Raw genomic sequence first — 26,533 nt, 5'->3', positions numbered from 1 at the left:
GAAATGTAAATTCAGTAATTACCTACCTAGAATATTTTGTTTACCTACTTTAATGCTTATTTATTTTCAGAACCTTATTTTCTCGGAATTAAAATCGTAGGTAATGTTTGAAAGCTTTTTATATCCAAGTCATGTAAAACTTGAGTAATCAGCTATCCATCTCCGCTTAGTTTGCCTATTCCAACATTGCTACGAGAAGGCTAATAATGATTATGATACTTATCACGCACTTTGTGTGAACCCTGTGTTCATTATTTTGCAAATAGCTATAAACAATAGCTACAGCCGTAAAAAACGGAAATGTCAGACTGAATGCCATGGAATTTTAGCAAATTATTTATTAGCTAGAGAAATATTAAAGTATTCAGTATATTCGAAACCAGCTGAAAAAGAATCAAGCCCAAGGGCAATATTTTGACGAGTAGGTAATCGAATACAGACAGAATTTCATGACACGAGAAAATTGATAAACTGAAAATTATATTATTGATTAAATCAATCCAGTTTGCATGATTTTTGGTAGCAATTTATTTCACACCGAATTTTCAATCACGTAAACTAATATTGGCTTCATAGAGACAAGCCATCTGAAAATAAAAAAATTGCCGTTGAAACTGCAAATTACTACTTTTCCGAAAGTAATCACGGACAAATTCGTACGTATTTTGGGAACTAATACGCGCACTGGCCAAGAGAAAATTATCTGGCATCCAAAATATGAACGGGTGAAAACGAAAAACATGTTCCCCGTAGAGATTAAAATCTTCACCAATCCTATCCGCCAGACAAACGGATTACTCTTGCATTTATGATTTGCAAGCGTATTTAAAACATGTTAATGAATTATTATAATACAGTGCAACCTGAATATAACGAAGGTACTTACCTTACCTACCTTATATTTATTTAATTGAAATATTTACATAATAATAATATCCATCTTATTACTTAAAAAAAAGTAATAAAATATATTAAGATCAATATAATTAAGAACCTACTTTCTCGATTTTACTTTTCGACATTCATCCCCTTAAACTGTCCCGTAAAAGCCAGTCTGCTACTGTAAAGAGGTAACATTATTTTTTATTGTTTATTTATTAACTTAAAACTACGGAACTGATTTCAAAAATTATTTCAGTAGAGTAGTCATGGCGTAACATTTCATCAGCTAGTAGTAGTAGCGTATTAGGGACCTTTTTTTTAACAACGTCAAAAATCATCAAATGAACCCTCCTCCTGCGGGTTAGCAGCGGCGAGGGAGTGTCAGACTATTACTGACTAAAAACCGTCGTGCTCCGTCGTAGGCCTTTTATGTGCCAGGGCCCTATATATCAGGTTATGTTAGGTCTTGCAAGGCGGTGTTTATAACTACCTATTTAGAAATCTGTGTAAGGATTGAAGAAAATACAAACCACACAATAATATGGAGCGGGAACAGACGAAGCTGAGGAAAAATAAGTGCCTTCCTTGTTTAATTAGGCATGTATCACGATAGAAAACACAGATTGGGCGACAACATAACCTTGTAAATATACTAATCCTTAGTTACCTATTTACTCGTATGTATGATTCTGATGCAGATAATGCACTGTAATTGTATAAAAAAAAAACTGAATTATAAAGGGAACAAATATAATGACCACCATAAAATGCTTTGATACCCTTAGTTTTGTAACCAGAAATATCTACTGAACACCAGAAAAATAAAGTCTAAAAATGTAATAGTACCAGCTATTTTAGTCACGACTTCACTTTAAATTGTATTCGACCACCAAATTTAGTAAATGATCACCAACTCTTGACGGCCAAATTAATGTATTATTTTTGCCTAAATAAGTTACTGTGATTGCCATAAAATGTAGGCTTATTACCAAATAAAGTATTATGATGCCATATTAAGTTATGTGTCCGGTTTGCAATGCATGCGTGAGTGTCAGTATGACGAGTGACAGGGGAAAATGGAAGAAAATGACATATTGCACCGACCCCAAGTAAAATTGGGAACAGGGCAGGAGAAAGAAGAAGAAGAATGTGTTTCTCAATACACTCCCTCGAAAACACACTCTTATCGCACTGTTTAGTTAGAGGCATGCAATAGACAATTTTCCACCCTAGTGCAGGAAAAGGGTCCCCATAATCTTTTTACATTTATTGTATCAGGCCGAACTTATTTTTTTGGAGTCAGTTCACTTAAACAGGATAGCAAGATGTAAAAACTTTGATTATCATTTTATATTAAAACGCTTGTATAATTTTGATGATCATTTACTACTTTTGGGGTAACAATGATTTATTTGGACTCATTTTGCTTAAATAGGATAGCAGAATTTAAAAACTTTGGTTATAATCTTACATTAAAATGGTGGTTTAATTTTGGTGATCATTTACTATTTTTGGCCTACGCACGATTTATTTTGGAGTAATTTCACTTAAATAGGATAGAAAAGTGTTAAAACTTTGGTTATAGTTTTACATTAAAATGCGAGTTTCATTTTGGTGATCATTTACTATTTTTGTCTGCTATTTGTTACTATATCTGGTGATCAGTTAAACATAAGCCAATTATAAATTACGAATTATCTATTAATCTACCAAGGATAACAAAATATACAAAAATTAGGGGAGACTGGCAAGCGTTGACCAAGTCATTTTTTTATTCTTTACTTATATCTTTGTTACTTGCATAAATATTTTTATAATATTTGTATACCTAGAAATGAAATTCTAAAAGTGGACTTCCAAACCTGAAAACAAACTTAATATACATGAATGAAAAATACTTCATTCTATTGTTGATAAAAATAGAATCTGAGAAAATAAAATCACAAAAACGCTTTTTAGTCCTTGCGCTGTCAATTTATAAAACGTTGGTTCTGAAACAATAGACCGGAGCAAATTGTATTTCATAGCTTTTTACCCGACTGGCGAGAGGGGTTATGCTTTTCTGGCATATCTGATTTATAGTTTCGAGTAAGGTCAGGTTAGTTAGTTACCAGATACGCGTAAGTAAACCAGTGTGTCACACTCATTGTAATTCGCCGGCCGTTATGTGCTGACGTGTTATGTACTATTGTGTTATGTAATCAAGTATTATAACTTCATGTATAATATTATGAGCTATCCATATCCACGTGGTGTAACCAACAAACTGGGAGATTATGCAAAATGCAAGCAACAGGAGTTTCACCGGTCTGGCTGCCGAAGCCAAATACAAGGCTACAGGCGTACAGTACTTACCCAGGTGTAAATTAATGTAAAACACCGTAATTTTTATATAACATGTGCATGTCTTGTTATCTCACGATGAGTTAGCGCTTTATCTGTTTACGCGAATACCGCTACTTCATAAGTATGTGCATTGTCTGCAAAGACGACTGTAGTCTTGGATTTTTACTTCAATAGGTACACAGAGAGCTCTACGTTACCCATAACATTGTAATAATAGCTTTTACAAGCGACCCTTTGGTATTTATTCGAAATGGAGTCGTGTTGTTTCCCACTCACGAGTGTGACAAGTTTTCGACGGGTTCTGCAGCAGGAAGTGTTTGGTGAACAGGAACTGGGGCCAGACTATCAATGCTCGCGCGGGACACGCGTGTCTTACACTGCGCGACTTCTAGCGTTTAAGATTTTCAAAAAAATATATTGCTTGAAATATCTACCTACAGCGGCAAAATAAATTTGCCCTTATGACGATAATATTAACGCTATACATATCAATTCAGAAAAAGGTGACTTGATGCTGTAAAAAATGTGATTACTCGGTCATAAACCAGGCTTTCCCACGAAATAATATAACAAGCAATTGATAAGACACTGAGACCGTAATTGTAGCTATTAAAATATCGTGTGTACCACGAGCCTTACAAACACGGAACTCACGGAAGAGGTTCCCCAGCAAAACGGGTCGAATGACTTTCTCAGAACGACCGCGTCCTACCGCAGTACCGCACTACACCCACCTCATACGCCTTAAGCGAAGTGTAGCGCTCTGTTACGCAACACCGGATAACGCATATGTAGTGCGTATTTAACGTGCTTGGTTAATTGTTTTATTTTTAGCAAATAACCTAGAGTTGAAGTTTTTCAGCTTCTCACCGTCTCACAAGCTTCTAGCATTGCTCCAATAGTGCTCTATGACTATGACACTTGAAATACAAGCAATTTATATAGCTCACAACCAGAACCGTATTCAATTATTGTTATAAGCACAAATTCGTGCTATTTTTTAAATGGCTACCATATCTGAAGCTAGAGTTTTCATCAAAAAATGTTACTTCAGAAATGCTGAAATAGAACTTGTTGTTTAGGTCCGCTTGATAAAAAATACGAGAAAAATAAATGGAACCGTCGAATACTTTTTCAACTACGTTGTAACTTTATTTCGAGCTGATTTTGGCAATTTAACTTTGCAACAGTAAGTGGTTTAACTTACTTTCTATATTATATCAAAACAACGTGTTCGTTTCATCAACAGTGTTTCTTTTCATTTAATGTTATGAATGAACGTACTGTTTTAAAAATAAGAAGAAATTATATTGCATGATTACTTATTACGTCTCATATCCCGTAATCGTTTTCATCCAAACACTAAATTAATGCAAAAAAAAAATTGTCTGAGTGTTTCCAAACCGGTTCTTATCAAGTTCAATGAACTTAATGGCAAGCCGGTTTTGAGTAGCAGATCACACTCTAAGCAAATTATACAAGCTAGCAGTGAGTGAAAATGAGTACGCATTATGCACACTCAATATTTGGTCGCGCGCGCCAGAGCATGCGCTTACTAATCTGTGTACGTGCACGATTCACGAGCTGCCGTGTTCTCCACGCAATTATGTCGACCGCACTCATCACTTATCACGTCAGCCAGCCGCCCGTTTTGCTTGACATGTCGCTCGTCCTCTGTATCTATCGCAACGTATCATCCAACAAATGTAATTGAGTGGCCACGTCAACGTTCGATTGTGTACGATTTATTTATATAATCATGTCGTGCCGTCACATACAACGTGCACCTATGATGACACACTTGTTGATCGATTGAGACATGACCCTAGCCTGTTTATGGGGATTGAGGGCAGGTCTTTTTGGTTAGCGCCCAGATCTTACATTAGATACCTTTGCAATTTTATTTGGTTTTTCTCTTACGTACGTGGAAGCTGGGTTGTTGTTGTCGTCACACATGATATTATATAAAAATTGCGATATTATGTTATGTAGGCCGTATTCGTAAATCGACCAATAGTTATATTGACTCATTGCCGGATGAAAAGTGGGCCTGAATATTGTAGCAATATAAAGAAATTTAGTATGTTATTGGCGGGTGACCTCCTCCTTGTTTCGGAAGAAATGACAAATTATGAGTCCGTGCTATGATTTACACTTCATTGGCAGTCGCTTTACCTCGACACGTCGTGTTGCTTGCTGGGTCCTACTCCGCTGCATCCGATTAGATTGAAAGCCTACTCCAATATAAAGTTAACAAGTGCTAAGCAGTTGACAGATGATAAGAAATAAAATTGTCGAAATTGTTATACTTTTATCTATTAGTAATGTAATACTCCTGCAAAAAATAATACTTATTTTGGAAACTCCTTATATCTGCCTACTATGAAAACGTAAACGTGTGGTGAGCATTTTGGCAAGGTGGTGGATTTCACCAAAGTTTAAAGCTAACATGAAATATAACTTCTAGTATTTGAGAAGCACACAACATTGTTAATCTGCACTGTTCTGGCTCAGCAATTAAGATTATCTTGAAGTTATCCCTCAGTTTATTCGGCATAGAACAACTTTAAAGCCTTGTACCAACCTAGAAATATATCTACGTACCTTAATCATTTTGCAGGAACACCATCCAATATCTTTTTCCCAGAAATTAAATGATATATATTAAAAATGCTTTACTGACAAGAAAGCAAAATAATAAAAGAAATCCACTATTAATTAAAACAAAATGTTATTGAAACTCTGTATTAAAACAATACGAGTGTTTCATTTTTAAAATCTTTATAATAATGACGCATGTTCTTTTGTATTTATTATTTACCTTTAATAATGTTATTGGACTGAATTGTTCCATTTTACCCTACCTTCCCCTTTATAAATGCACCGTGCGCTCTTGAAATTATTTTCCGGAGAATAAATACTATACGAACTTAAACAAAATGCATAGTCTAGGAAAAATAAAACAATAGGAACCAAATTGCCGGTTTAATTACAAAGATTTTTGATAGTACCTATACCTAGTATCATGAGTACCGGCCGTTCAATTAAGAAAACGCACACATTGTCTGTGGGCCGACAGTTTGTTCGGGCTCATAAATCAGTATGGAGATGAATGGAAGTGCGCAGAAAACAGCGATCAGGTATTTAACCGGTGTCAGACCGACTAATAAATGATTAAATTCAAGATTAAAAAAAAAACCAACCGGGTCAACTGTTTAGTCTCGTGTGTTGTGTCTCGTCTCTCTAATGTGCGGGAGCGAAAAGGCTCTAAGTCTATTTGACACATTTTACAATGTGTGAGTCTTTTCAAGTAAATGACTATTATGTTTTGTAGGTAAATACAAGTAAAATATTATGTATGAGTATAAGACGGAAGATTATGTAAGCATTTACCCTACTATTCGTTACGCAAAATAAAATAACTGCCTTACCACCTGTTAACGAGACCAAACAACACAGCATGCGTACCCAATTACTCATATGTATTAAGAGTAACATTTAAATAATGTGCGTACATACTCCACATACTCGTTCATAGTTGTGTACAAAAGCGTCGCTCTTGTGACCACAGGATTAAACGACCTATAGAATTTCAGTTAATTCAATTTTGCGGTTGTTTGTACCTAAATCTAAATGTCGTGTTGCCCACTCCTGTGTCAGTATTTACCTATTAATTAAATGTACTTACCACCAAAATAACATACCTACAGTGACATAAAAATACCTGAAAATTCATTTTCCCGGAAAATCCTTTTTTTTATGATGATGCACCAGTTAGATTAGAGATACGTCTAATGAGTTTTCAAATAAAGTTTTATTAGTAGGCTCAGTTAGTAGGTATGTAGGTCGCAAAAGTCGCAATCAAAGCTCGAAAATTTAATAACTTCTAACTTTGTCGCAGTACGGTAGTATACTTACCTAACCATTAAGATAGAAGAAAATATTCCTCCGATTGATTCGTCAATTTATTGTAATTATCACTATTAACATATTCAAATTCAGTTACAAATACATAATGATCAACCAGATACATGCTATTAATACTTGATATCAGTCTAAAAATATACCTACCTGGTCATCGAGTGATACACTTATGGTCATTTCCAATATTCTGTCTATCTCTTCTTTTGCTTACAAGAGATAGGAATTTGACATTACTTGTATAGGGCTAGGCTTATCTCTAGTAAGCAAATGAACAGACAGATCGAATATTGAGAATGGCCGATAATCCATTTCACCATTAAGTAGTAAGCCTACTTTCAAGTTCACCCACGAACAGTGAGGCCCTTCTGTTTTTTAATTAGTTCTGTCCGAGATTCGAAGTACAAACTTACATAATTTAATAATTATATAACATCCACATACTAGTCTATTGTAAGCAGCTGTTTATCATTATTATTAATTGGACTTCTATTTTTAAATTATGTGTTTATATAGAATGCGTTAATTGTATGTATATTTATTTTAAACTTTGAGCTCTCACAAGATTTTTATCTACTCACGTTGCTGCCTTTTCTTTTCTTAATTTTCTGTGGTTGCAAATATTTTTAGCAATTGCTGATATTCGATAAAGACCAAGACAAAGAAAATGGATTAAATCTTTTTTTGTATAAATCGATATTTTTCAATAAAATTTTTTGAATCTGTCAGTCTGTCTCACTGAATCTTCCTGTAAAAAAGCTTTCAGGAGATACCTACGGTTGCATCTACAGTCGATGCCATACCTTTGGCCGATCAAATACTGAAAATGTCAATCAAAGTAAACCTCGTGGCACTTTGCATCGATCCTTGCATTTGTTAGAATGGAACTGGGTCCAAAGATACCCATATGTTACCTACATGTTATGCAACTGCCTGTCTTCGAAGGACTTTGTGCACAGTTCATAATTTTACATAATAGGAAGTGAAATAGAAAGGTAAACTATAAATTAATGTTTATATTTGTTGGAACAACATAATTTAATGTACCTACATAACTTCTTCTGTCTTTTTGATAATTACAATGCAGTTTTTGTTCCAATTACCTTTGTCTGTATTTCCTTTTGACGCTCGAAATTTTTGCGATGATATTGAGATTTTTTTCCTTTACATTATTCGAAATAAGAGATGGCCGTCCTCCAAATCGGACTTGTCCCCCGAGACTTTCGAACCAAACCAAAGAATCCTAGGATCGTAAGAAATTTTCAATTTTTCATTTTACAAAAAAATAATGCATAGTAAAAAAATACAATACACTTTCTTAAAACAAGCCCTTCGCAGATCTACATGTACCTAATACCCAGTGTTGTTTCTTGCACTAATGAAAAACTTTAACACATTTACATTATGTGCATCAATGTCAAATAAGTACATTTTCTTTCGCATGTAGGTATTTTCCGCGCAATTTTACTGTCTTAACCGCTTTCATGAGATAAAACATACACCTGATTTTAAATGGATCTAAATTACTTGAACACTAACCACCTACCACTAACACTATGTTTTAGCGCAAACAACGACTTTGCATACATCGCGTAAATCACTAAATTGATAGTCCGCCATTCAAACTAAATTGATGGGATCAAAAGCTGTGCTTGTGCAGGATATTTATTCATTATCACACCTATCAATTATTATTCGAGAGGTAAAATTAATTAATGTTTACACTACATCGTTGCATGAGGAAGGAAGGTAGTTACGTTAGTGCAAAGAATGGCTGAGGAACTGTCTAGTGAGTTGTAGATCTGTGATAGTACCTAAGCTAACTTTATCAGGCGTTATGAACTAACTAGGTACTTATTTCTAAAGTACTATAATTATTTTGTTCTGTAAGTATTAAGAAGGAAAGAAAGGCGTTACTTACCGACGTAGACATGGTTATTATGTATGAAGTAAGTAAGTAGTTTTAATACAGTGGTAAGAGGGATACATTTTATTAATACACTGTGGTTAGACCTACTAAGAACAATTGATTACCTATAAGAGGTACCTATCGATCTTATTAATTAATATAAAGGAGATTTTTCTTATCAATAAACTGATAATTTGGCAAGGTTTTTTCACATGAAGCAAAAATTAATAAAATCGAAGTCCTTTTGATGTCAGAAACATTTTGACCCGACTGTACTATAGGTAATTACAGCCGTAGAGTAAGTACTTCGCTGCATAAATGTAGCGACCAAAAACAAAAGCAGCGATGGCTGTTTTTAATTGATCCCACTCATCAGAGTATTCAGAGATATTGAACGGTATTGGAGTGGCACTTGTTCACCATGGTTCGTTTTACTATGCTCGGACGAAACGCCCGACCGTTTAATTTTAATGCCAGTCGTACCTATATCTAGGCAACTGTTAGTGTCTGTGTACGTGACCGTTTGTGTTTATGGATTATTTAACTTTTTTAAGAACTGGTTGACAGCTTGAATTCGTTAGCCCGCCCAAAGCGTCTAACAGCCTGATGTAATTTTTATGTAACACCTTGATGCATACTGATTTTAGTCTAGGTGATATGCATTTTACTGGCAGATAAGTAGGTGCCTACATGATGACTGCAGCGGTAGAACAATGAAAAAGAGAGTTCTTATTATCATTTACATAATTTTAATTACACAGATCGTCGAGTTATAAGCACTATTGTATCGTCATAGGTATTATATATTATATTAAGGGGTATCGGGTTGCCCGGGTAACTGGGTTGAGGAGGTCAGATAGGCAGTCGCTTCTTGTAAAGCACTGGTACTCAGCTGAATCCGGTTAGACTGGAAGCCAACCCCAACATGATTGGGAAAAGGCTCGGGGATGATGATGTGTCATATTATAAGGGTGAATGGGTGAACGTACCTACCTATTGGTAATATGTTTGTTCCATGAGCAAACGGCTGAACGGATTTTGATGAAACTTGAGAGCAATTAAGATTACCTATACCGCTATCCGTCAAAGTAACATTAGTAGAATATATGTATAAGCTAAATATCTACGCGTAGCGCGCTCGGGTACCAGGATCTTATTTAAATTAAATTAAATTATTCCGTAGGTACTACAGTATACCTACCTACATTTTGTCCACACGGGAAGTAGTTCCCTCAGGACGTGGGTGAAACCGCGGACGGAAGTTAGTTATAAATAATGCTTACTGGGCCTAACCCCATTGTCAAAGCAGTTCTATACAAGTCAAATGGCAATGATTTTCATGGGACCAGATGATTATTGGATTTCAGCTACAAAATAGCTACTACTAAAGTACCTAATTAGCTAGCCTACGTATTAATTCATGAGTACCTATGCAACATTACATACTCACTGAATCAGTTTTTTAAATTATTATTTTTGAACAGCAATTATCACATTCATAAGAGGTGTGATCGAGTGTGCAATCTAACTTCACATGCACTTGACTCTTTTTATCCGCAACCCGAATAAAAATTCCTGATTCTAAGGATGATATATCACATGCACATATTTACAACCTTTCTTAGAGTTTCGATCCGCCTTTCGACTTGAATATGAAACAAAATATAATAATAATTTAAGAAACTTTTGGATATAAAATTCAAACTGACCGCCTTAATTTAATGAACGTTCTTTAAACTAGCAATACTAAGTGCGAGACCTAGTGACAGCTTGACTTGTTGACAGCCAAACCAATGCTGAATGTTGATTGGCTGGCTAATGAAATTGGATTATGTCAATAACAGCTGATCAATTATAACCTGTGAATATGAATACAATGTAAATACAGCAGATAAACTTTTATTTAAATAATTTAGCAGAATGGCGAGCAAAGGTGTAGCAATTGCTGAACTGTTTACCAAAGCCGTTGCCACCACTAAGTGCTTTGATCAAAATCTTCGTAAGGTAAAGAATTGTTTTTCAGTGATTTTCTTCGCACTATTTTTAGAACATTTTTCTGTATTGGGTAATTATAGCTTCAAGTTTATATAGTGCGCTTATCAAATTGAAATTTGTTTATATAACCTACTTACATACAGTCTTAAATGGGTACATTATGTCAGCATTCCTTATACTTAAAATACTTCTCCAACAGTGTGCCTAAGTTTTGTTACTTTTTATAATCATGATGTTGATACAAAACCAAAACAATTTACAGTTTCGAAGGTCTTCATTACCTTTTCTCCAACCTGAGATACTTATTGAATACAGAAGCTAGACAATAGATTAAAGAGTAAAATTGATCATGGTTAAAACTTTTTAATTTTCTGATTATTTTAGGTGAAGGTGGTATGCTGTGGAGATGGCAGAATGGTGACAGAATTCCAAGTGGGTCCGGAGCATTTGAACCAAAGAGGTACACTACACGGTGGGTTCATCGCTCATCTGGTAGATGCGGTCTCCACTTATGCGTTGACCACTAATGAAAAAGTGGATACGAGAGGAGTGTCTGTAGAACTTAATGTCAGGTTAGTATACTGAACCCTTAATTATTAAAATTACTCCAGTACCTGCTTAATTAAATTTTATAAATGTTTTGAATGAAATTGACTTGAGCCCTATAGGAAAGTTACTGCAAATTATGTGACTTAGATTGTTGAATGAATTGCGTTAAAAACTAATAAATAAAGTTACTTACATATAAATATTTTTTCAACTTTTCTCATTAAGTTTCTACATCTAGTTTGTGTTTTAAACCAATAAATTAAAATATATCTGAATATTTGCACTTGAAACTGATTTTAATTATATCTTCACTTGTCCTTTATGAGCTTTTTTTTAAACTTTCTTTTAATAGAGTCTTTAAAATGTTTCAGCTACATGTCTGCAGCCCGAGAAGGTGACAATGTGGAGGTTGAAGCCATCACAAAGAAGATCGGAAAAAAGATAGCCTTTTTAGAAGTCCAAGTTAAAAATAAAGATAAGAATCAATTGCTGGCAACCGGTAGACATACCAAATATATAGGAATCTAAAGCAATAAACTTATGTAGATAAAATCCTGCAAAAGTATCTATCTGTCTTAATGTAGCCAGTAGCGCTTATATACGCCAAAACTACTGAACCAATTTAGATGAATTTTGGTACACTGATTATTCTATACCCTGAGATAGGACATGACCTACTGTGCCGCACGCATGCGAAAAAATTTTTTTCTAGAGCGAATTCATTATTCATTCTTGTAGTGTTTATACATATGTCTTATTTATAAGCCTAAAGCAAACGAAGTCAAGGGCCCAGCTAGTTCTGTACCTAATAGTGAGTTAATTGTTCATAGAAACAAGCATGTTGTACAAAGTAGTACCTAGTAGTAATTAATAAGAATTTTACGAGGTATTTATTAGCAAACAGATTTTATGTTGCGTTTCTCATTATTTACTTTATTAGCAATATACCAATCAATATACTTAGTGACAAAATAATATTGTATTTTTTTACTCACCCTCACTCAGTTGACAGTACGATCAATGTTGCGACGGCTGTGCCAGCTAACCCAATACAACTAGATGAATTTTATTGAGGACCTTTAAGGTTCCTATGTTTCTTGTGTAATTAAAGTAGTAAGTACATATTATTGTAGAATGAAAAGCTCCTACTATTTGAGAAGACGGTCAAAAAGGTAGTGGGCAAGTAATTTAGTTCTTGATACATTACATAAATGTAAGAATAGACAGTTCACGCCAAGTAGGTTTGCGTTTCAGGAGTTAGCTGATTATCGATTTACGGATGCGCGAGAGTGTTTCGTTCTTTGACTGTGATCGTGAAATCTTTAACAAATGTGGAAGGAGAAAAATGGTTAAATTCATAGAGGCACAGATATTTGGCTTTATATTAGAAAGCTACTTTTTTTTTGTTACAGCCGCTTTTTATCGTCCCACTGCTGGGCACAGGTCTCCTCTCACAAGGAGAAGGATTGAGCATTAATCACCACGCTTGCTCAATGCGGGTTGGTGATTTCAGACCAGGTTTCCTCAAGATGTTTTCCAAGATATTCTTTACCCACTAGGCCACCACGACTTCTATTATATGATATTAGAAGAAAGTAGAATGTTATATTTTCAGAACAAGGTATGAAATAAACTTTTATGTGTTTGTTTCTAGCTATATGAGGATTTTAAGGATTCAAAATGAAACCACATTAGGTACGTTTTTCTCATTTATTTCACACCCAGATTGATATAATGAATTGTTACAGAATTGAATATAACATTATTTTTAAGCCTGCAATTTACTCTTTCTCCTTTGGGTTAAGCTCCTTTTTATAGGAGTAGGATATCTGTAGGCTATTTGACGTAAGGACCCATTACGCGATATTATGTTGTGGAACCAGTTAGACCTAGTATGTGTGTTTTTCAAAAATCTAAACAGATGGGACCGTCATTTGTTTAGTTCGTGTTTGTATCGTGGTTGATTGAGGAAAAATCGCTTTATTTTAGACATCATATACTAGGCCTGCTATGGTCTGGCGTAGCTTGGAGAGTGACATTGACTAACACAAGAAAGTAAGTCGGTAAGCTCATTTACCAAAAGTCATGATTTTTTGCTGGGTATACGTATGAGTCCTTACGTCAAATGGCCTAAGATTTTGGTTTTAATCACAGTACTATAAAGGTGCCAATTTCTCCCATTCAACAACACTTTCATTACCTACCTACTTATCGATAAATCTACGTACAGGCAGGATTCCGAGATATCTAGAGATAACGTAGTTAGCCTAAAAGGCACATCCCTCTTCGTGGTGTGTAGATTCCTTATTCTTGGTGTTTTCGTCTTTTTGCCTTACAGTCATAGTGCTGTCGGTTACCAGTCGATATAACTATATTCCAGTGCTTAACATGTAGTCTGTCTGACATATTCTTGGAACGTGTGTCAAATATCTACTGCTGGCGATGTCGTGTGATACCTCAAAGGCCTTGCCCCCTGTCCGGCTATTTCGCTTGACTTCAAATTGACAATTCACGGTGAAATTCTAAATTCTATACCTAGGCACCTTTTCCATCCTATTCGTCTCCTCGGTTCTTACAATGTAGGAAACTACTTAATTTCTAAGTATGTAATTTTAAAATTTTAAATGCATTCTACATCTACTGCTACACATTACATTAATAATGTCTGAAAGGCTTATTTTTAGTAACAAGGTTTTATTGAACGGTTCCGATACCCTCAAGACCGACAACTAACAAGTTACTTGGAATCACTGTATTCCAATACGGGTATAATGTGAAATTATCTGATGTAGAGACATAGCTATTGACATTTGACTAGTCGTAATGTAACTACGGCACTGACCATTTCCATGAAATGATCAAACTATTTGTTCAGTGCAGGGTTCGCATGGCTATGTTACAGTTTCTATCGAATTAGTAAACACGTTGTATCTGATTGATGTTCATGTTACAAATGAGGCATTTAGTGCTCATTAAAATGGATTAAGACCTGCCTGTTTTACAGTATAGGCTGCTTAGCTTATGTACTCGCTCCGCTAGGTAAGTTTTCCTGAAGCCAAATGTATGACTTTCGTTAACACCTCTAAAAAGGCAAGGAACCCAAACAATAGGATATTCGACTAGTTTACAACTGGTTACCTAGTCATTAAAAATAAACCTTTAATCGGGTTATGTTCTACAGAATGAATAACTTATGAAGGAAGATATCCACTTGCTCTTATAAAACTGTTTGAATTTTCCAAAATGATAACTAATAATTTTGTTTTATAGGCAGCAATATCCAAAACTGCACTATATATTTGATGATAGGTTATCATTGTGGCTGCACCCTTCGGTCGTGTTATGGGGATTATCAAAAAGTGATACATTCGGTTAGTCACTTTTGTAGTTATCAATCAAATTCACGATACCTTTTACGATCGCTTCGTCATTAATTAAGAACATGTCAAAATTATTGGTATCTACGTGGTACCTCTACCCGCCTACCAAATGCTGTATTTATTTAAGCTTGTTTAATATCATAGTATTTACCTGTATCAAATAATATTTATGATTTACAGGTACCATATCATTAAAATTTATATAATTTAATATTTATTACATATAATTTATATCGGTCTTCAATTTCATTTTCGGTACCTAACTGTATTGACATCAATCAATCAAATGATGATGATTTGACGAAACATTTTAAACGTAAAGTCATTTTATTTGCGTTCAGAAATGCAGCCCTGTAAGTACTGCTTCTGATCTTCAATATGACACACTTGCCTATGCTGCGATTGATATGCTGCAAAGCAAAGAGGTGTAAAGTCATATGTTCCCGGTGCAGCTCAGAGCAACTTTCATATTTCCAATATGAGCATTTTATTGCTTAGCCAACCTTACCTACATTTGTCGGTATAAACTCGGTACCTACTTACCATATAGTTCTAAATCGTTACATTGCATTCACTTGCCTGATGATGATGGTACCTCACTTCGATTAGGTTTTGGACCAAAATACTCATTGAAAGTTAGATCCTCCTTCATAAATTATTCAAATATCTTGAATTATAATTACGTACTAGAAATTCCAATAAATATCATGTCTATCAGTTAAAATCTATTGTTTTTTTATTAATTATATGAATATAGTGTACAATGCAAATTATTTCAGTAAAAAACCTATTAAATTAATGGTCACCTTAAAAAATTTATTGCAAAAATAAAAGAAATGTATTTAAAACATAAACAACATACTCAGCTAAGTAACATACATATGTATCTAATTGAACAGACGAAAACACATTTAACTCACGGGCTTGCGTATCTACATACATTCGAAACTTATTTATTCACATATATCTGTTTTTACCGTATTTAGTCAATGCACAAGTGACCGTTAGAATGCGAAAAGAACCTATATAACATTACACACAAATAACGTGAAAGCTGAAACCTTCCTCGTACAAACAGGCCCTTAGGTGTTCAAAGGCCATTTCACTCGAACTCTGATCGGTTACACATATATTTCACAGCATTCCATAAAATTAAGTCGATAGACAATAAATTATGTATATAAAATAACATTTACAAATTAACAAAATGAAGCGGTTTTCTTATTTCTAATACGTCTAATACATAAATTGTTTTAACAAAGAATACTAAATAGCTGGTAGCTACTACGAAGAAACGCGACACTCCGTAAACCCCCACAAAATTGTATCTTTTTAATTTTTTTTTTGCTTTTCCAAAATGTACATTCTGGTAATTCGTTATTATTCACTAGATAGTAAAGTTGTTTGATAAATATATTATGTATCTTTTTTTGATAAAAAAAAAATCAATACTTTAACTCCGTTTAGAATCCAAACGTTAGGGGAAAATTAAAGCTGTCGTTTTTCACGTAGTTAAACCGGTTGCATAATTTTTTTTTTCAAGACTTTTTCTTAATAATTTCTTAAATAAATTTGTTGTTTTTGTAGGTACCTATTAGGTATCTTCCTGCGTGGAAAAAACCTAAAAATCGCGTCCGAAACTGTTTAGCAAGAAAGTAGTGCCTAAAAGTTACAGCAAAGCAACCGGCCTTTAGTATTCTTTAGTTAACATGTTGACTCCTAAACCTAATGATTAACCTTTTTAACATTATGACGCCTACTCACTACCTTCTACACATTTATTATTAATGTTCAAAATATCATTATGAGAATGGTAAAATCGTTACTCACTGAATCCAAGAGATAGAGAAATATATTAATTTGATTAGGGTATAAATTCAACGATGGATACAAAATTTATTAGAAATGGGAAATTAATTTAATAGAGAATGTTAAAGTAATCTTAATTAGTTGGACCACATAGACAGGATTAAAGCTTACAATGTAAAAGGATAGAAACATTCTAGATAGTAGATAATATATTATACATAAATAACAGGTAGATAATAATAATATAAAGAATACATAGATTTCAAAAATCTTTAAAACGTTTCCAAAAGACCGTGTTATCGTTGCCCGTTTGCCAGTTTATTCCAGTTTGCATGTTTCCTCCAAATATTCAATTCGTTTTTTCAGTGATGCGATAGTGTTCTCAATGTCGTGATGGGATTCTTCCAAATTGCTCAGGCGTTCGTCGTCAACTTTGTTTTCGGAGGTGTCCACATCCCTGCGTGCTCGGCGCTTCGCTCGCTCCAGACCACCTTCACTGTCGCCACAGCTCTCACAATCAGCCCAGAAACGCAAATCCATGGAAGGCAAATCTTCACAAGAAATCAGACCATCTTGAACTTCAGGAAGCAGGAACACGTTTTCTCCAATTGTATCAATGTTATCGCCGTTGTCACAGAGGATTCGTGCCAAGCTCGTCTCTTTCAGCTGTCGCAGTTGATCTGGTTTGAATACGGATGGGCTTTCATACCAAAATCGATCTCCGTCTCGTAAACGTTTGAACTGCTCCACGAGCAAGCATCTGAACAGCGGCCCGACTTTTCCACCATCTACTTGATCCTCCAGAATACCACCTACCCATACGTCGATGTTGTGCACTGAACCATAGAGCTCTTTCAGCTTATCACGCACACTTTCATCAGTTATTTCCCCAGCCAGGTCATCAAAGTCATTCACCTCAGTCATATTACAAAACTGGCGCCATTTCGTATATGGTGGGATACCATGGTCACGGCTTCTTTGGATGTTGATAGCAGCCAAATCAAGAGCTACAGCATGAGCGGTATAGAAAAGTTTTTCAGTGAGTTCCGAGTTCAGGTTTTGCGTAGGTGTCTTCAGTTTCGCTGGTGTCGTAAACATTCCACGAAGTAAAGGATCAACTCCACCTTCATCGACTAGTCTCCATGGAGAGAAGAATGCATTTCGGAGCAATAGATGGCCTTGAGGGATAGTTTCAAAGTTTTCATCGTAACGATGCAGTAGAGGATTGATCATGGAGTGTCCAAATCTTAAAGCAGCAGTGGCGAAAACATTAGAAATTGATGGGTTAAGGCTTGGATCATATTCCTTATATTTTCCTAGTAATTGGTGTACGCTCTCTCCTAAAACAAGAGGGAGCCAGTGCTCGTAGGTTATGATTTGTATCTGAGCACCAACGATCTTTCTCGCTTCTTGATAAACTCGGTCGCCATCCCAAAATGGGTTCAGAGCTTTCAATTGAAGTGCAATTCTATTATGTTCCCTCATCCAAATTGTATGCATTGCTGCTAAACCGATTTGTTCATTAGCTCTGATGTCCCCTGCTACAAAGCAACTTCGAGTACTTTCGTCCAAGTTACGCCTGCAGTCCATTCCATTTATACCTACTGTTGGTAGTAGTGGTTTACGACCTGGGAACGTGATGCCTACTCGTAACAGCCCGTTTTCATTAGTCAAATCTCGCAGATCTTCAGCTACCTCTTTTTCGAAACCATACACTTGCGACGCATCAATGAATGAGGTTAACTGATTTATTTGTTCTCTCGGCTGCAGTGTTCCAAAAAGAACAGAAGTCATTCCAGACCCACATACTGCACTGGTTCTAATGAAATCAATACAACGACGGTTGGAAATCCTCGGATCATTTGAGGGCACATCAATCGGGAAACATGGCGCAGCGTATTCACAAGTTTTTTTACAATCAACGCCATCCCAGGTCTGGGAACTGACTGATGGTAAAGCGTGGTCTAAGTCATGGTCGAGCCACTGACCCCATTGCATAACCATGTGCGTTATTTTCAGATCTTCAGATATATCATCAGTGGTTATAATCGAAGTAGATACAAGACGTGCACTTGGTAGGGTAAATCCATTATACTTAAGATCCCTATTCCAACCCACCGGTTGACTGAAACCGTTTTCATAAATTGGGAAAAGGATACGTCTGAATCCACTTAGTGAAGATCCCCATGTAGGATGCGCAAAATTATTGCAACTTCCATCATAACTGCGATACTTGCTGTGGTAGCACATGTCAGAACAGTCTTTCTTCTCTCTATGAGCGACACAACCAGACAAACGCGCAATGACATCTAAATGTTGATTGGATAACACGTTTTGGTAAAAGAATGGTTCAGTCGATGTTACTTTATGGCCAGTCTGGATAAATCCCCTCACTTTATCTAATGTCCTTTCGTATATTTCAGCTGCTCGTGCAACTTCCCTTGCTGGCGCGTTTGGGAAACTTGTTATACGATATAGTTGGTGGATATCTGTTTTCGCTGTTTTGTTGCCATTGAATAACTCGTCCATAGTTCTTTCAATAGCTAAGTCTACATCTCTGGTTGCCTCAGTTAAAGCTATGTTAACATATTCGTCGCCAGGTATAACACGATCTTTCACTGTTAACAGTGCAGATGCAGTGTCTCGTCCATTCTCATTAAACACAGAACATTCGTACCTACCAGAATCCCTTATTGTCAAATTGCGGATAATCAAACTTCCGATTACAGTAATTGAATGTCTTGTATCTGTATTTTGCAGATAGGAACCATCTTTTCTCCATTCAACTGTAGCTGGGAGTTCACTATCTACTTCACAAGGCAACTGAACTGTAGATTCTCGGAAAGCATCTGTGTCTTCCGGCTTTATAGCAATACGTGGACGAACGCGTTTAATTTCTTGAACTGTTAAAAAGGCTGACCCTTCAACATAACCTTCGGAATTTTCAGCTCTGCAGTGATATATACCATCATCGTCTGAAGTTATTGATCGAATGGTCAAATTGTGATTGTCATTATCCAAAATAATATTTTCAGATTCTGGTAACGGCAGTGTGTTTCTAAACCAGGTGATGGTGGGTTTCGGATAGCCTCTAGCAGTGCATGTGAAATGGACATCCTCTCCTACTCTTACTGTTTTGTTATGGGGCTCGACGATAAACGAGGGCGCGACTAAAACAAAATAAATAACGCAATTCAATCTACGACACTAATACTCAGTTCTTGGACTTGTTTAAAATTGACTACGCCTCAAGGTTTATTCCTTCCTTCGTGGAAAATGAAGATTGTTTACTTTATTGTCATTTATACATTTATCTAGCAATAACAACTTTACCTATGTTCTAATAATGTAGTATGAAGCATTGACTCAATATTTTATGATTAAGCAGAGTAAAGCCGGAAACTCGGTCAATTAGGTCCTATTTTTAGAACTCCTATGTAAACAAATGACTTACCTATTATTTCAAGAGTCGCAGTTGCGTTAACTTTTCCGTGGATATTTTCAGCTACACAGGTGTACACTCCAGCATCGGAATCTTGAATATTATCGATAAAAATGGAGCCATTACGATGCAACGACATACGCTCAGTCAGCAAAATCCTTTCGCCATTAAAAAGCCAAGAAATGTGTGGTTTCGGGTGTCCCTTAGCAATACAATCAAAGTTGATATGGCGCTGCTGGCTCAGTGTCGTAAGATGTGATCGTGGAGCTAATGTCAGTACAGGAGGACCTATAAAAGAGGAGGAAAATTGAACACTCAGAAACTATTTTTAATTTTGAATTTATTATTTTTACCGTCAGTCTTATTTATGTTATGAAAGGGGTTGAAGATAAAGCTTCTGTAAGACCACAAAGGCACGTGCCTCCTTTGCTTGATTACCTTACACAAAGGAATTTAAAATTATGCGTTATACTATATTTAAATATTTACCATTTTGTTTAGGTTCGTTGATAGTCATTTTAGCAGGTTTCGAGTGGGCTTCTCCAACAAGATTTTTAGCCATGCATTCAAAATATCCGGTGTCAGCCTCGCTAATGTCGTGCAACATTAGAGTGCCGTTGTCCATAACCTCGTACCGCGTACCGTCGATGGGAATTTCGTTAGAATCTCTCAGCCAGACTATTTCAGGGTTCGGGTCGCCGGTCACAATGCAAGTGAACATTGCAGCCTCTCCGAAATTCACAGTGATGTCTTCGGGGTCCTTTTGAATTTCGGGTATTTCTAAAACGATTGACGATGTTTAGATACTTCTACATTAGGTCCAATCTATTGATTAGGCCTTAAATACTTACTGCAATCAAAATCGCGTACTTCCAGCAAAGAAAGGGGCATTCCAGTAACTCTGGAGGGTTGGTAGCAAGTGGCGTCTATGAACATCTCATTATGTGAAGCCATCATCTGCACGAGCCACATCATGGAGCAATCACATATCAAAGCGTTGCTATCTAAACGTAATTTTCGTAGTTTTGGCATCCCCGAAAATGAACCTGACGGAATCTTCTTTATATGGTTGTTATGCAAATACCTGAAATTAATTACTCGGTTGGATGCAACGAGGTAGTACTAAAATAGTTTTCAAAGAAAATAGGAATAAGAAGTAACATTTGCGTGTCTATTTCTAGTGCAACATTTATGGATATTATTACTATTTTCTACTGCATGTACTTACAGTCTCTCCAAACGAGGCAGGTTTGAAAATGTTTGCGGATCGATGTGATGAATTTCGTTTATGTGTAAATACCTGTAAACAAAAATAATATGAGACCCCTTACCGAAATATTTGAAAAAATAATAAAAATAGTTTAGAATTCTTATGGACCCCTGGAACATACTTTTGTGTAGGTCCCAAAGGTTTATGAAAAATGATTGATGTCAGATGGATGTGGAAGCCGGACAATGCAGATATCATCAATTTATTAACAGACGCACCGCATGACAGCCAGCTAATATGCACCATGTCTCTTTAAACATTTTGGGTAAATGTTATGGAGAACAGAAATAATGAAGGGACATTGACTCTAAGAAACGTCAGAATATTACATAATTTTGTAATTAATTGCCTGCCTAATTTTATGTAGAAATACTAATCTGATTCAATTGTAGAGGTATGCCCTTGCTAACTTGTTAAGTATCTTATATTTAGGTTCTACGAATTTACATCTACTTCTACCCAAACAGTATTGATCCGAAGGAAGGAAAAGTATGAATCCTTAGGAAGGCAGAAAAAGTCATCTTACAGAGCATACAACAATATTGCAAGGACTTCCCGTCTAGAAGATCAATTCATCGCGTAAGTACAGACTCTACTTCAAACAATTAGGTACTATGGTATAGGTGCGCATTAAAACATCATAAAAATGCAAATATAAAACAATAGTTGATCCCCAAGTCCCGAGGAAACTGTTAATCACAACCAGATGAAAAGTGGGATCCCTATGACCTTTCTCAAGCTCTAAACTATCTGCATACTTTAATTCAAATAGTTTCAGTAGTTTCAGCTTGAAAGCGTGATAGACAGACTTTGACCGAGTAGGTAACTATAGGATTTATAAACAGGAATTTTGGTCCGTGGACCATGGACGCTTTTCGTATGGTAATGTTAACAAACTTTGACTCCTAAACAACTTCTCAGGAGACACAGGTAAGTAAGGCAAGCAACTGAAAGTATAGGATACACAGCATATGAAAGTCGGCTGTATTAGGGCATGCAATTTCGGTAAAATAAAAATTACCGGTAAAAATTCGGTAATTAAAATATTTTTACCGGTAAACCGGTAAAACGGTAATTTTTGTATTAAAAAAATGTGATATTATATCAATAAGATTGGGTAGTCTAAAAGCAAAAAATAATTAAAAATACAAGGTGGCAATATAAGGTGGTAAACATTTTTTGTGACGTGGGCCGTAACAAAAAAACATGTCAGTACCATCCGTACGCGATGTCGTCCACAAAATGCAAGAGAAACGGCTGCGATGGTTCGGCCATGTAAAAAGGAGACCACCTGAATACATCGCCAATGTTGTGTACTCAATCTCAATATACCCGGTCAAAGGCGCAGAAGCAGGCCGAAACGGTGGTGGTTGAGTGTCGTAATGAATGACATGAAAATCTACGAACTCGAAGAGGAAGATGTCCTGGATAGATTGAAGTGCAAGAAGAAGATACGGAAAGCGGACCCCGTCACAAGACGGGATAAACGCTAAGAATTACCGTGAAAAAAAAAAACATTTTTTTCATTGAAGTGAAAACTTTTTTTATGGTAAATCGTAGGCATTTTATGGACCAGGGTCGCGGTAACTATTTCGAACAATCCCGTAGCCCCGGCAGGCGTTGGCCCTGCACGTGGAACAACTCGGGCCGCCGACACGGGTCTGTTGTCTATGCAGACGGAGGAGCGATGAGCCACCCGAACTCACCGCCCACAGACCGACGCCTACAGTGGCCGGGAGTCGCCTCTCGACACTCGGCGCCCGTGGTGTCTTCCTGGTCCAATACAACGGCTGGGATGAGAGCTGCGAACTCGCAGGCACTCCATCGTCTCCTTCTCGAGCATGACTGCTTCGCAGAAGGAGGCGACGGCTTCCCATTACCTCTCGCTCCGGACCATGGCTTGAACCAGGGCTGGATGCGAGAGATCGCCGCTGCCTATTGGCTCGACGACGACACGGCGGTACCCTTCCCAGGCAGTGCACACCTAGACTGTGTGCTCCACCGTGTCCTCAGACCTGTCCGCATGGTAGTGAAGTAAAAGCCCTTGCTCAATAAGGTCATAGAGTAGGTAAAATAAGCATAAGCTACATTTTTACCTAATAGGAGCTGACAGCTATGAGGAAATTCAGAATAACCGAATGAATAAAATTTGTTTAGATATTATAAATTAAGATGAGAATGAAGATTTGTATCTAACCTAGAGATAGTTAAGGAGCCACATAAGTTTACTTTCCTAAAAACAGCAGCTTTAACACTCTTACAATATGTAATGTATGCAATACTACATTATGTCAGGCTACATAATGAAGATTTGACGTTAAATGAACAATTGCTATATATTATCACAAAAACGTAAAAACCGGTAAATTACCGGTTACATATTATTTTTACCGGTAAATTAAAAATCGCGAAAATGGGCGGTTTTACCGGTAAAACCGAAACCGGTAAACCGGTATTGCATGCCCTAGGCTGTATCTTATAACAACATTTTCTATACTAATATACAATACAAACAAACAAAACAAACAAACATTTTTTTGTTTGTTTGTTTTTAATCAGTAGGCTCCGAAACTACTGGACCGATTTGTAAAATTCACTGTTGGGAAACTAGACAATTTCTAACGTACATACGCTACATGCTATCTGGGTACCCACAGGCAATATTACCCACGGGATGCGGGTAAAATCGCGGAAAACAGCTAGTTTATAAGTAGTGCTTTAAGTAGGTATACTTCAAACATAATAAAATTGTAAGCACTTAAACGACTATTGCAAGCACTTGTTAATCGTAAAACGACGTAAATCAATCAATGCTATTATCGGTTCAATGTTTTTAAATTGCATAAATCACTGTCCATTGAGGGTTATAAATTGAGAACAATTGGTTATTGAACTTAATTCAAAAATCTTATTCCAATTTAATGAAGTTCTACATATGTTTTGGACAGTCACTTATCTTTTTGCAAATAGTTTCTTCAATGTTATTAAGCGGCCGACTTTAGACCAGATTTTCAACTACAAGTATTGGATATTTTATAAAATGCGGAGCAAACTCTGTCAATCCCACTTTTCGACAAAATTACATAAAGGGGTCTACACACCAAAGCCGCTGACCCGGCGGCACAGCCCGGCGGCTTAGTGCCGGCGGGATATCCCGGCGGCTTCAGAATGTCCAAGCCGAACGACTTTGCCGGCGGCAATGCCGGCGGCACGACTGCCGTGGCATGTGGTGTTCTAGTAATTGTCAAATACTCTATGAAAGCCGGCGGGCAACTGACTGAGTAAGTGGAGAGGGATGCCGTCGGCATCGGCATGCTGCCCCGCCGGCTTGCCCGCGTGGGCGCAAGCCGGCGGCATGATTGTACAAAATACGGCCGGCGGGTTGGGCCGCCGGCGTCAGCGGTTTTGGTGTGTAGACACAAACCCTCTTATTATAAAAACTGCCGCAAGTAGTGGTTTAAACCAGACTGAAGACGTCTTGGTTTGTTACGGTACTAACGATAGTCTTTACATCCTTATTACAAAACGTAGACTAAGAGAAGACTGTTTCGTACTTCGATTTGTCTGTGGTTCAAATAATATCCACAGATTATAAGCAACAAATATTTAAATCATTCGTTCAATCGTTCCGAATTCTATGCGCAGTTCCTTTTTACATTATTTTATTAAGTGCATTTTGATGAAAAATAAATAACTATGATAATAAAACAAATATCTATGCGATTGAAAATATTACGTTTTATTATTTAAAGGTAATTTTATATTTCTAGTATCTTTTAACGATATACACGATCCAATTATTCTCTTTTGAACAACTATCGAGTTTGCGCGTATAACGGAACGTCAGCGCGCGTATCCGAGTTATGTTTTGTTTTTAGGTTAGGAATAACTTGGATTATTTTCATCCCGATTTAGATGATTAAATAAGACATTGTGCATCTAATTAGAACCTCTTCAAAATTAAATGCACAATAACTTATAAGTACACAGTATATCGTGTGCATTAAATTACCAAACAAAAGGAAACAACATAAAAGTAGAAAGCTATCTTTTATTCCGATGTCTATTTATACAGTCAAACGCACTGATACATGTCGGAAACACAATCACACAATCTTGTTCCAAATCTTCTTCGTATTATTTCGAAAAACGTACATCGATATTTATATCGAAAATTGTCGTCAGGTAATTTGAAGAGATTTTCTCGATGACGCACTCTGTTGGGTCCCCGGACACTCTCAATAGTATTCTAACACATCCAAGTATTCCAAATCACACATATTTATATCCACTTTCGTTTTTTTCATCACAAAACAAATAACCTCGAAAGTAAATAATGTCGGAATTTGACGTTTGTCGACTAAGTACTGCAGTTAAACTAGGGGGCTCGATGGTTTATCTTTTGTACTACAGATAGTAATAGGACTTGCGATAAACTGCGTTTTGTAATAACGTTTTTTCAAGGTCGTACTTAAAGCTGGATTAAAGGTAGTACAAAAGCCGATACTTATTTGATACCGCGTTTTATAATAAGAGGGCTTAAGGTTAAACTAGTCGCGGGCTCGAACTCACTCAGGGGCGTGGCCAAAAAGCGCGCTGTCTCATCTGACATCGTGTGCGACAGAGATAGCCCCAGTGATGAGCAGTTAGACGCTAGTCTATTTGCACAATGCGTTTCGTGCAAACAAACACGCATACAAACACCGTTACGAATCAAAACGACATTAGACACACATACGTACATGCTGCTGTGTACTGCTCGCTACCGAAAAGTCAGCAAGCGCTTACTAACTCGTACTAAAATAATAGATACTGTTATCATTTTATACTAGCCGTTTTCCCGCAGTTTCACCCGCGTCCCGTGGGAGCTACTGCCCGCACCGGGATAAAATATAGCCTATGTTACTCGCAGATAATATAGCTTTCTAATGGTGAAAGAATATTTAAAATCGTTCCAGTAGTTTTTGAGTTTATCCATTACAACCAAACAAACAAAGTTTTCCTCTTTATAATAATAGTATAGATTTCAT

General features: G+C 36.4%; 2 protein-coding genes across 2 annotated transcripts in view; one reads left to right on the top strand and one right to left on the bottom strand.

Moving 5' to 3' along the window:
* Window positions 1-10,870: 10,870 nt before the first annotated feature.
* LOC124645437 (acyl-coenzyme A thioesterase 13-like) lies at window positions 10,871-12,577 on the top strand. The gene is made up of 3 exons (XM_047185238.1): window positions 10,871-11,062; window positions 11,438-11,625; window positions 11,974-12,577. The coding sequence occupies exons 1-3, from the start codon at window positions 10,979-10,981 to the stop codon at window positions 12,128-12,130; spliced, it is 429 nt and encodes a 142-aa protein (XP_047041194.1). The 5' UTR covers window positions 10,871-10,978; the 3' UTR covers window positions 12,131-12,577.
* A 721-nt stretch (window positions 12,578-13,298) lies between these two features.
* The window catches only part of LOC124645436 (peroxidasin-like), a 40,313-nt gene continuing 27,078 nt past the window's right edge, over window positions 13,299-26,533 (bottom strand). Inside the window, exons 3-7 of the mRNA XM_047185236.1 lie at window positions 21,462-21,533; window positions 21,085-21,317; window positions 20,723-21,013; window positions 20,246-20,521; window positions 13,299-19,961 (exon numbers count right to left, since the gene is read on the bottom strand). Coding sequence (XP_047041192.1) covers window positions 17,110-19,961; window positions 20,246-20,521; window positions 20,723-21,013; window positions 21,085-21,317; window positions 21,462-21,533 — 3,724 coding nt within the window. The 3' untranslated portion in view covers window positions 13,299-17,109. The remainder of the gene's footprint in view (window positions 19,962-20,245; window positions 20,522-20,722; window positions 21,014-21,084; window positions 21,318-21,461; window positions 21,534-26,533) is intronic.

Source organism: Helicoverpa zea, chromosome 31 (assembly GCF_022581195.2).
Source record: "Helicoverpa zea isolate HzStark_Cry1AcR chromosome 31, ilHelZeax1.1, whole genome shotgun sequence".
Classification (NCBI taxonomy): Eukaryota; Metazoa; Arthropoda; class Insecta; order Lepidoptera; family Noctuidae; genus Helicoverpa; species Helicoverpa zea.
This window is presented reverse-complemented; position numbering and strand designations above follow the sequence as displayed.